At 68.8% G+C, this 11,410-nt stretch overlaps 1 protein-coding gene across 1 annotated transcript; it reads left to right on the top strand.

The window, feature by feature from the left end:
* Nucleotides 1–630: 630 nt before the first annotated feature.
* On the top strand, nucleotides 631–2,724 carry LOC142596868 (voltage-dependent calcium channel gamma-7 subunit-like; the record flags this gene model as incomplete). Its single annotated transcript, XM_075727334.1, is given in 3 exon segments — nucleotides 631–776; nucleotides 2,466–2,579; nucleotides 2,581–2,724. Coding segments are annotated over 3 exon segments (404 nt in total), but the record flags the coding sequence as incomplete, so codon positions are not given.
* Between the last annotated feature and the right edge of the window lie 8,686 nt (nucleotides 2,725–11,410).

Genomic DNA, 11,410 nt, shown 5'->3' with positions numbered 1-11,410 from the left:
ACCCCCATAACTGCCCCAGACCCCCCATAACTGCACCAGGGCCCCCCATATCTGCCCCAGGGACCCCCTGGGACCCCCGCATCTGCTCCAGGACCCCCACAGCTGCCCCAGGGACCTCCGGGACCCCCATGACTGCCCCAGACCCCCCATAACTGCCCCAGGGAGCCCCATATCTGCCCCAGGGCCCCCCCAGGGCCCCCAGATCTACCCCAGGGCCCCTTGTATATGCCCTAGGGACCCCCCAGGCCCTCCATAACTGCCCCACGGCCCCCATATCTGCCCCTGGGACCCCCATATCTGCCCCAGGCCCCCCCATATCTGCCCCAGAGACCCCCCATATCTGCCCCAGGGCCCCCCCTAACTGCCCCAGGGACCCCCCAGGCCCCCCATATCTGCCCCAGGCCCCCCATATCTGCCCCTGGGACCCCCATATCTGCCCTAGGCCCCCCATATCTGCCCCTGGGACCCCCATATCTGCCCCAGGGTCACCCCAGGCCCCCCATATCTGCCCCAGCGCCCCCCCCAGGCCCCCCATATCTGCCCCTGGGACCCCCATATCTGCCCCAGGTCACCCCAGGCCCCCCATATCTGCCTCAGGGCCCCCCCTAACTGCCCCCGGCCCCCCCACAGGGCTGTCGCTGGTGGTGGGGCTGGTGCTCTACATCTCCAGCATCAACGACGAGGTGATGAACCGGCCCAGCGGCTCCGAGCAATATTTCCAGTATCGCTACGGCTGGTCCTTCGCCTTCGCCGCCTCCTCCTTCCTCCTCAAAGAGGTGCGCCGCCTCTCACGCCCCTCGCACGCCCCTCGTGCGCCTCACACGACCCTCGCGTGCCCCTTGCGTGCCCCACGCGCGCCCCACGTGCCCTTCGCCCGCCCCTCACGCCGCCATCGTGCCCCTCGCACATCCTTCACGCGCCCTCACCCACCCTCGCCCACCCTCGCCCACCCTTGCCCATCCTCGCCCACCCTCGCCCACCCTGTCTCCATCCCCGGCTGGGCACGGGCGCGATGTCGGCGTCCCCCTTTGCCCTCGCCCACCCTCGCCCACCCTCCACCCACCCTCATGTGCCCTCGCCCACCCTCGTGCACCCTCGCCCACACTTCACACCCTCGCCCACCCTCGCCCACCCTCGCCCGCTGTCCCCGTCCCCGGCAGGGCGCGGGCGCGATGTCGGTATCCCCCTTCGCCCTCGCCCACCCTCGCCCACCCTCGCCCACCCTCGCCCGCTATCCCGTCCCCGGCAGGGCCGGGCGCAATGTTGGTGTCCCTGTTCAACCCTCGCCACCCTCGCCCACCCTCGCCCGCTGTCCCCGTCCCCGGCAGGGCGCGGGCGCGATGTCGGTGTCCCCCTTCGCCCTCGCCCACCCTCGCCCACCCTTGCCCACTGTCCCCGTCCCCGGCAGGGCGCGGGTGCGATGTCGGTGTCCCCCTTCGCCCTCGCCCACCCTCGCCCACCCTCGCCCACCCTCGCCCGCTGTCCCCGTCCCCGGCAGGGCGCGGGTGCGATGTCGGTGTCCCCCTTTGCCCTCGCCCACCCTCACCCACCCTCGCCCACTGTCCCCGTCCCCGGCAGGGCGCGGGCACGATGTCGGTGTCCCCGTTCACCCTCACCCACCCTCGCCCACCCACGCCCACTGTCCCCGTCCCCAGCCAGGTGCGGGCGCGATGCCGGTGTCCCCGTTCACCCTCTCCTGCTGTCCCCGTCCCCGGCAGGGCGCGGGCGTGATGTTGGTGTCCCTGTTCACCCTCACCCACCCTCGCCCACCCTCGCCCACTGTCCCCGTCCCCAGCCGGGTGCGGGTGCGATGTTGGTATCCCTGTTCACCCTCACCCACCCTCACCCACCCTCGCCCACCCTCGCCCACTGTCCCCGTCCCCGGCAGGGTGTGGGTGCGATGTCGGGTGTCCCTCTTTGCCCTCGCCCACCCTCGCCCACCCTCGCCCACTGTCCCTGTCCCCAGCCGGGTGCGGGCACGATGTCGGTGTCCCCGTTCACCCTCTCCTGCTGTCCCCGTCCCCGGCAGGGCGCGGGCGCGATGTTGGTGTCCCTGTTCACCCTCGCCCACCCTCGCCCACTGTCCCCGTCCCCGGCAGGGCGCGGGGCGCGATGCCGGTGTCCCCGTTCACCCTCGCCCACTGTCCCCATCCCCAGCCGGGTGCGGGCGCGATGCCGGTGTCCCCGTTCACCCTCGCCCACTGTCCCCATCCCCGGCTGGGCGCGGGCGTGATGTCGGTGTACCTGTTCACCCTCGCCCACCCTCGCCCACCCTCGCCCACTGTCCCCGTCCCCATCCCCAGCCGGGTGCGGGCGCGATGTTGGTATCCCTGTTCACCTCACCCACCCTCGCCCACCCTCGCCCACTGTCCCCATCCCCGGCAGGGCGCGGGCGTGATGTCGGTGTACCTGTTCACCCTCGCCCACCCTCGCCCACCCTCGCCCACTGTCCCCATCCCCGGCAGGGCGCGGGCGTGATGTCGGTGTACCTGTTCACCAAGCGCTACGCGGAGGAGGAGCTGTACCGGGCGCCGGCGGGGCTGCTGCGGCCGCGGCTGAGCGCCTGCTCGGGGCTGTCGGGGGCAGTTCCTGCAGCCCCGCGCCTGGCCCCGCGCCCGCAGCCCCTCCGACGCCTCCTCCGACGTCTCCATCCAGATGACGCAGAATTACCCCCCCGCCATCAAGTACCCCCAGCACGGCCACCTCTCCACCTCCCCCTGCTAGGGCGGGGGGGCGGCGGGGGCGGCGGGGGGCGGTTGGGGGTGGGGGGATGGCGGGGGGCGGGGGGACGATTGGGGCCGGGGGGACGATTGGGGACGGGGGGATGATGGGGGCAGGGGGACGATTGGGGACGTGGGGACGATTGGGGACAGGGGGATGATGGGGGGCGGGGGGGACGATTGGGGACGGGGGGACAATTGGGGATGGGGGGACAATTGGGGACGTGGCGATGATTGGTGACATGGGGACAATTGGGGACGGGGGGATGACGGGGGGCAGGGGGACGATTGGGGACGTGGGGACGATTGGGACGTGGGGACAATTGGGGATGCGGGGGACAATTGGGGACGATTGGGGACGGGGGGATGTTTGGTGACATGGGGACAATTGGGGACGGGGGACGATTGGGGACGTGGGGACAATTGGGACGTGGGGACAATTGGGGATGCGGGGGGACGATTGGGGATGTGGCGTTGATTGGGGACGTGGGGACAATTGGGGATGGGGGGAGGATGGGGGGCGGGGGACGATTGGGGATGGGGGGACAATTGGGGACGTGGCGATGATTGGTGACATGGGGACGATTGGGGACGTGGGGACAATTGGGGATGGGGGGACGATTGGGGACGTGGGGACAATTGGGGACGGGGGGATGGTGGGGGGCAGGGGGACGATTGGGGACGTGGGGACGATTGGGGACGTGTGGACAATTGGGACATGGGGACAATTGGGGATGCGGGGGATGATTGGTGACATGGGGACGATTGGGGACGTGGGGACAATTGGGGATGCGGGGGACGATTGGGGACGTGGCGATGATTGGTGACATGGGGACAATTGGGGATGGGGGGACGATTGGGGATGTAGGGATGATTTGGGATGTGGGGAGGGTGGGGACGATTGGGGATGGTGGGGACATGGGGACACTTGGGGACGTGGGGACGATTGGGACATGGGGACAATTGGGAACGTGGGGACGATTGGGGATGCGGGGGACAATTGGGGACGACTGGGATGTGGCGTTGATTGGGGACGTGGGGACAATTGGGGATGGGGGGACGATTGGGGACATGGCGATGATTGGTGACATGGGGACGCTTGGGGACGTGGGGACGATTGGGGATGTGGGGACCATTGGGGACGATTGGGGACAACTGGGGACGTGGGGACCATTGGGGACGTGGGGACAATTGGGGATGCGGGGGACAATTGGGAGGTGGGGAGGATGGGGACAGCAGAGACATGGGGACATGGGGGCAATGAGGGCAATGGGGACAGCGGGGACACGGGGACAATTGGGGACGTGGGGAGGATGGGGACAGCGGGGACATGGGGACAATTGGGACGCTGGGGACATTGACCTGGAGCCAGTGGGGCTGGGGACACTGAGGGACATCTGGGGCCACCAAGGATGGGACAACGGGGCCACCAGAGATGGGACATCCACGGGACATCTGGGGTTGGGGACACTGAGGACATCTGGGGCCACCAAGGATGGGACAACGGGGCCACCAAGGGTGGGGACATCTGGGGTGGGGACACTGGGGACATCTGGGGCCACCAAGGATGGGACAACGGGGCCGCCAAGGGTGGGGACATCTGGGGCTGGGGACACTGGGGACATCTGGGGCCACCAAAGTTGGGACAACGGGGCCACCAAGGGTGGGGACATCTGGGGTTGGGGACACTGGGGACATCTGGGGCCACCAAGGATGGGACAACGGGGCCACCAAGGGTGGGGACATCTGGGGTTGGGGACACTGGGGACATCTGGGGCCACCAGAGATGGGACAACAGGGCCACCAAGGGTGGGGACATCTGGGGTTGGGGACACTGGGGACATCTGGGGCCACCAAAGTTGGGACAACAGGGCCACCAAGGATGGGGACATCTGGGGTTGGGGACATTGAGGAACATCTCAGGCCACCAAAGTTGGGACAATGGGGCCACCAGAGATGGGACATCCAGGGGACATCTGGGGTTGGGGACATTGGGGACATCTGGGGCCACCAGGACCCTGCTGGGGACGAGGCCACCACTGGGGCCACCACGGCCCCGCCCCATTCTGGCCACCAGCGGCCATCTTGTCACGCCAAGCATGGCCGGTGGCAGATGGGACGTCACTTGGCGGCCATCCTGTCCCGCCATGGTGGCCAGGGTGGCTCGGCGGCCATCTTGTCACCTCCACCATGGCCAGCGGTGGACGGGATGCGACTTGGCCGCCATCTTCTCCTGCCTCCGCGGCCAACAAAAGACAGGAGATGGCTCAGCGGCCATCTTGTCACACCAGCCATGGCCAATGATGGGCGGGGCCGGCCTTGGCGGCCATCTTCTCCTGCCGCCATGGCCAACAATGGACAGGACATGGCTCAGTGGCCATCTTGTCCCATCTACTATAGCCAACAGTGGCCAGGATGGAGCTCAGCAGCCATCTTGTCTGACCACCGTGGCCAGTGTGGCTTGGCAGCCATCTTCTTCGGCCACCACAGCCAATGATGGTCAGGAGGAACCTTGGCGGCCATCTTCTCCTGCCACCACAGCCAATGATGGACAAGCAACAGCTTGGCAGCCATTTTCTGTTGCCACCGTGGCCAATGATGGACAGGAAGCCATGGAGGCCATTTTCTGTTGCCACCGTGGCCAATGATGGACAGGAAGAGCCATGGAGGCCATTTTCTGTTGCCACCGTGGCCAATGATGGACAGGAAGAGCCATGGAGGCCATCTTCTCTTGCCACCGTGGCCAATGATGGACAGGAAGAGCCATGGCGGCCATTTTCTGTTGCCACCGTGGCCATGATGGACAGGATGAGCCATGGCGGCCATCTTCTCTTGCCACCGTGGCCAGTGATGGACAGGAAGAGCCATGGCGGCCATTTTCTGTTGCCACCGTGGCCAATGATGGACAGGAAGAGCCATGGCGGCCATCTTCTCTTGCCACCGTGGCCAATGATGGACAGGATGAGCCATGGCGGCCATTTTCTGTTGCCACCACGGCCAATGATGGACAGGATATGACCCGGCAGCCATCTTCTCCTGCCATCCATGGCCAATGTGGCTCGACAGCCATCTTCTCCTACCAATCACGGCCACGCAAGGCAGGATGTGGCTTGGCCGCCATCTTTATTGTGTCCCCATTGACCCCTGGGGTGCTGGGGGACCTCCCAGGTGAGGACCCTGAGAGTGATGGGGGGGGGGCAGATCCAGACACCGCCCCCCCCCAGGCTCTCTGCTGCTTTTGAGCCCCTTTGGCTTTAACGATGCTTTGCACCCCCCCCCCAAATTTAGGGGTCTTCCTCTGACCTTTGAACTCTGCCCCCTGCCCCCCGCGTGGCTGGTCCACGGTGGGGTCAGCCCCTCCCATGGCTGCCAGCTCCCATTAGCACAAATTTGGGGGGGGCGGGGGGGGCCCCAGATGCCTGGGTCCTTGCTGGGGGGGTCCTAGAGCAATGGGCAGGCCCTAGAGCAATGGGGGGGGGGGGGGGCCCGGACACCTGGGTCCTTGGGGAGGGGTGGGGGGGGGATAGCTTTGGGGGTGGGGGAGGGAAGGGGGAGCCCAGATGCCTGGGTTGCCCAATCTGGGGGGGTGGGGGGGGGGGAAGGACCCCCCCAAATTTCTGTGGCAATAAATGGCTTCAATATGTAGCTTCCCCCCCCCCGAAAAAATAGAAGGGGGGGGCAGGGGGGATGGGTTAACACCCCCAAAGTGGGGGGCAGCGGGGGGGGCTCCTGGTGAAGGGGACCCAGGGAGGGGGAATGGGGCTGGGGGGGGGGGGAGCATTGAGCCCCCCCGGTCCGGGGTGTGGGCACCCCCCCCCCGAATTTGCCCACCCCCCCCCCGCTGTACGATATGTAAATAGGGATCGATGCGACCTCAATAAAAACATTCAAACTACACCCCCCCCCCCTCTGTGTGCCCCCCCAAACCCACCTCTGGGACCCCCCCAAAATCCTCCAAGAGCCCATGGGAACCCCACTGGGGGGGGGGGCAATTGGGGGGGTGAAGGGGCAATTGGGGGGGCAGTAGGGGGTAATGGGGGCAATTAGGGGCTGGGGGGGCAATGGGGGACTGGGGGGGCAATAGGGAGGGCAGAGGGGGGTAATGGGGGCAATTAGGGGCTGGGGGGGCAATGGGGGACTGGGGGGGCAATAGGGAGGGCAATGGGGGGTAATGGGGGCAATTAGGGGCTGGGGAGGCAATGGGGGATTGGGGGGCAATTGGGGGAGCAATGGGGGGCAGAGGGGGGTAATGGGGGCAATTAGGGGCTGGGGGGGCAATGGGGGATTGGGGGGCAATTGGGGGAGCATGGGGGGTAATGGGGGCAGTTAGGGCTTGGGGGGGCAATGGGGAACTGGGGGGGCAATTGGGGGGGCAATGGGGGGTGATGGGGACAATTAGGGGCTGGGGGGGCAATTGGGGGGCAGTGGGGGGGTGATGGGGACAATTAGGGGCTGGGGGGGCAATTGGGGGGCAGTGGGGGGGTGAGGTGGGCAATTAGGGGCCGGGGGCATTGGGAGGGGGAGGGGGGCACGGGGGGGGGTCCTGGATCCTCTCAGCCCCCCCCCCCCGGGGCTTGTGGGGCGTGGCCACGCGGTTGCTAGGATATCGGTCCGCATCCCCATCACCATGGCACCGGGCGGCGGGAAGGAGCTGCCCACGGACCGGGAGCCCCCCCCCCGCCCCCCCCCCCCCGAATTCCCCTTAGCCCCGCCCCTCCTCCGCCCCGCCCCCCCGCTGACGTCACCCCCGAAGCTTCCAGGCTCCGCCCCGCACCGCTTCGCCCCCCCCCTCCCCCCGCCGCCCCCCCCCCTCCCCGGCACGGGGGGGCCCCGCCCCCCCCCCCCCCCCTCCCGCGCCCGCCGCAGCCGCACCCGGACCGGTACCGGTACCGGCACCCCGGGACCCCCCCCCCTCAGGGACCCCCCCCAGCACCGGCACCCCCGGGACCCCCCCAGGAGCGGCCCCCCAAAACCGGCACCAGGACCCCCAGGCACCGGGACCCCCCCCCGGCACGAGCCCCCGCACCCCAAAACCGGGCTCAACCACCCCCCCCCCCCGGCACCCCCAAACCGGCGGCTGAGAAGGGTAGGGGGGGGGCAGGGGGTTTTGGGGGGCTCTGGGGGGTTTTGGGGGGCCCTGGGGGGGTAGGGGTCGGGGGGGTCTTGGGGGGGGACCCTGAGGGTGTTTTGGGGGGCCCTGGGGGGTGGAGGGGCCGGGGGGGGCTTGGGGGGGGACCCTGAGGGGGTTTTGGGGGGCCCTGGGGGGTGGAGGGGCCGGGGGGGGTCTTGGGGGGAACCCTGAGGGGTTTTGGGGGACCCTGGGAGGTTTTGGGGAGCCCTGGGGGCGTAAGGGCCGGGGGGGGGGTGTCTTGAGAGGACCCTGAGGGGGTTTGGGGGGTCCTGGGGGGTTTTGGGGGGCCCTGGGGCGTAAGGGCCGGGGGGGGGTGTCTTGAGAGGACCCTGAGGGGTTTTGGGGGACCCTGGGGGGGTTTAGGGGGGCCCTGGGGGGGGTAGGGGCCGGGGGGTTCTTGGGGGGGACCCTGAGGGGGTTTGGGGGACCCTGGGGGGGGTAGGAGCCGGTGGGGGGTCTTGAGAGGTCCCTGAGGGGTTTTGGGGGACCCTGGGGGGTTTAGGGGTGCCCTGGGGGGGGTAGGGGCCGGGGGGGTCTTGAGAGGACCCTGAGGGGTTTTGGGGTGCCCTGGGGGGGGCAGGGGCTGGGGAGAACTTAGGGGGGACCCTGAGGGGTTTTGGGGGGCCCTCTGCGGGGGGTAGGAGCCGGTGGGGGGTCTTGAGGGGACCCTGAGGGGTTTTGGGGGGCCCTGGTGGGGATAGGAGCCAGTGGGGTTTTTGAGGGGACCCTGAGGGGTTTTGGGGGGTCCTGGTGGGTGTAGGAGCCGGTGGGGGTCTTGAGGGGACCCTGAGGGGTTTTGGGGGGCCCCTGGTGGGTGTAGGAGCCGGGAGGGTCTTGGAGGGACCCTGAGGGGTTTTGGGGGAGTCCTGAGGATGTTTGGGGGGGGTAGGAGCCCGGGGGGCTCTTGGGGGGACCCTGAGAGGTTTTGGGGGGTTCTGGGGGGGTGTAGGGGCCGGTGGGGGGTCTTGGGGGGACCCTGAGGGGGCTTAGGGGGGTCCTGGGGGCCTTTGAGGGAGTTCTGGGGGATAGGGGGTCCGGGAGTGTCTTGGGGGCACCCTGAAGGGGTTTTGGGGTCCCCTGGGGGGGTTAGGAGCTGGGGGGCATCTTGAGGGGACCCTGAGGGGGTTTTGGGGGGCCCTGGGGTGGTAGGAGCTGGGGGAGGTGTTGGGGGGACCCTGAGGGGTTTTAAAGGGGGGCCCTGGGGGCCTTTGGGGGTTTCTGGGGGATGGGGGGGTCTGGGGGGTCTTGGGGGGACCCTGAGGGGGTTTGTGGGAGCCCTGAAGGGGTTTGGAGGGGGGTAGGTGCCGGGGGGGGGGTCTTGAGGGGAGCCTGAGGGGTTTTGGGGGGCCCTGGGGGGGGGTAGGAGCCAGGGGGAGTCTTGGGAGGACCCTGAGGGGGTTTGGGGGGGCTCGGGGGGGGTAGGGGTCCAGGGAGGTCTTGGGGGGGGGCTCTGGGGGCTTTTGGGGATCCCTGGGGGGTGTTAGGGAGCAGACAGGGGTCCTGGAGGGGTTTGGGGGGGTCTTTGAGGGGTGCTGGGGTCCAGGGAAATCTTGAGGAGGCCGTGGGGGTTTCTGGGGGGTCCTGGGGGGTGTTAGGGAGCGGACAGGGGTCCTGAGGGTTTTGGGGGGGGCTCTGGGGGGTGTTGGAGTCCATGGGGGTCTTGGGGGGGGCTTTTGGGGATCCCTGGGGGGTGTCAGGGAGCAGACAGGGGTCCTGGGGGCTTTTGGGGGTTCTCCAGGGGGGGTAGGGGTCCAGGGGGTTCTTAGGGGGGCTCTGGGCGGTTTTGGGGATCCCTGGGGGGTGTTGGGGGGTAGACAGGGGTCCTGAGGGTTTTGGGGGGGCTCTGGGGGGTGTTGGAGTCCGGAGGGTTCTTGGGGGGGGGGCTCTGGGGGCTTTTGGGGATCCCTGGGGGGCGTGGGGGGGCAGACAGGGGTCCTGGGGGTTTTTGGGGGGTCTTTGAGGGGTGTTGGGATCTAGGGGGGTCTTGGGGAGGCCGTGGGGGTTTTTGGGGGTTCCTGGGGGGGTGTTATGGGGCGGAAAGGCATCCTGGGGGTTTCGGGGGGGGCTCTGGGGGGTGTTTGGGTCCAGGGGCATTTGGAGGGGGCTCTTAGGGATCCCTGGGGGGTGTTGGGGGGCAGACAGCGGTCCTGAGAGCTTTTGGGGGGCTCTGGGGGGTGTTGGGGTCTAGGGGGGGTTCTGGGGTCTTTTGGGGATCCCTTGGGGGTGTTGGGGGGCTTGGGGGGGGGAGATTGGGGGCACCTGGGGAGGTGGGGGGGGGGCAGCAGGAGGTTTGGGGGGTGGGGGGGTCTGGTGCTGGGGGGGAGGGGCATTTCCCACCCCATTTGGGGGGGGGGGGGGCTGGTTGGGGGGAGGGGTGGGGTAACCAACCCCCCCCGCAACATGGAGGGGGGCTGGGGGGTGGACCCAGGCATCCGGGTGGAGCACGAGCACACGCGTGTGCGCAGCGCTGGCCACCCACACGCGTGTGCAGGCGCCCGTATGCACGAGCACGCTCCCACATCCATGTGCACGCTTCTACATGCTCCCGCATCCGTGTGCACGCTCCCACACATGTGTGCAGGCTCCCACATCCATGTGCACATTCCCACATGTGTGTGCACGCTCCCACACGTGCGTGCAGGCTCCCACATCCATGTGCACGCTCCTACATGCGCCCACATCCATGTGCACGCTCCCACACGCGCGTGCAGGTTCCCACATCCATGTGCACGCTCCTACATGCGCCCACATCCATGTGCACGCTCCCACACGCGCGTGCAGGTTCCCACATCCATGTGCACGCTCCCACACGCGCGTGCACACCCCCACATCCATGTGCACCCTCCCACGCGCGCGTGCAGGCTCCCGCATCCACGTGCGCGCTCCCACACGCCCACATCCACCTTGCGCGGCGCCGCCCGCGCGCGGGCACGCTTACACACGTGTGTGCGTGGCCACGCTCGTGTGCCCTGCCCGCACGTGGCCGCTCCTTCCCCCCCTCCCGCCTCGCACGAGCGTGGCGGCCTTTCGCCCGCCCACGTACGCCCTCAACCTCGCACGCTCAGCCTCGCACACGCGTGTGCGTGCCAGTGAGTCACCCGCTGGTGATTGTGAGTCAGCACGCGTGACGGCGAGCCGGGGGGGGTGTTGTGTGTGGGGGGGGGTGGCAGCGCACACGCGTGTGCGAGCGCACGGCGAGCAGCGTGCACGAAGGCTTGCACAGCCCTGCCCTATTTCGGGGCGGGGGGACAAACTGTGGGGCACGAGGTTAGGCCTCCTCGTGCGACGCCCCTCGTGCGACGCCCCTCGTGCAAAGCCCCTCGTGCAAAGCCCTCGTGCGAGGCCGTCCCCTTCTCTCTTTCCGCAGCTCGCCGGCCGTCACGGAGGAGCCGCCGGCGCTTGTGAACGTGCGAAGCCGCGGCCACGTCGTCGCCGCCCCCCGGCCCCCCCTCCATGGACTCGGCCCCGGGTGCCGCTCGCTCCCCCCCGGGGCCCTGAGACGTGGCGGGGGGGGGGAACCCCAAAAGTTTGCGTCCCTTCAGCACCCCAGGGTGGGGGG

Source organism: Pelecanus crispus, unplaced genomic scaffold (genome assembly GCF_030463565.1).
Source record: "Pelecanus crispus isolate bPelCri1 unplaced genomic scaffold, bPelCri1.pri SCAFFOLD_149, whole genome shotgun sequence".
NCBI lineage: Eukaryota > Metazoa > Chordata > Aves > Pelecaniformes > Pelecanidae > Pelecanus > Pelecanus crispus.
This window is presented reverse-complemented; position numbering and strand designations above follow the sequence as displayed.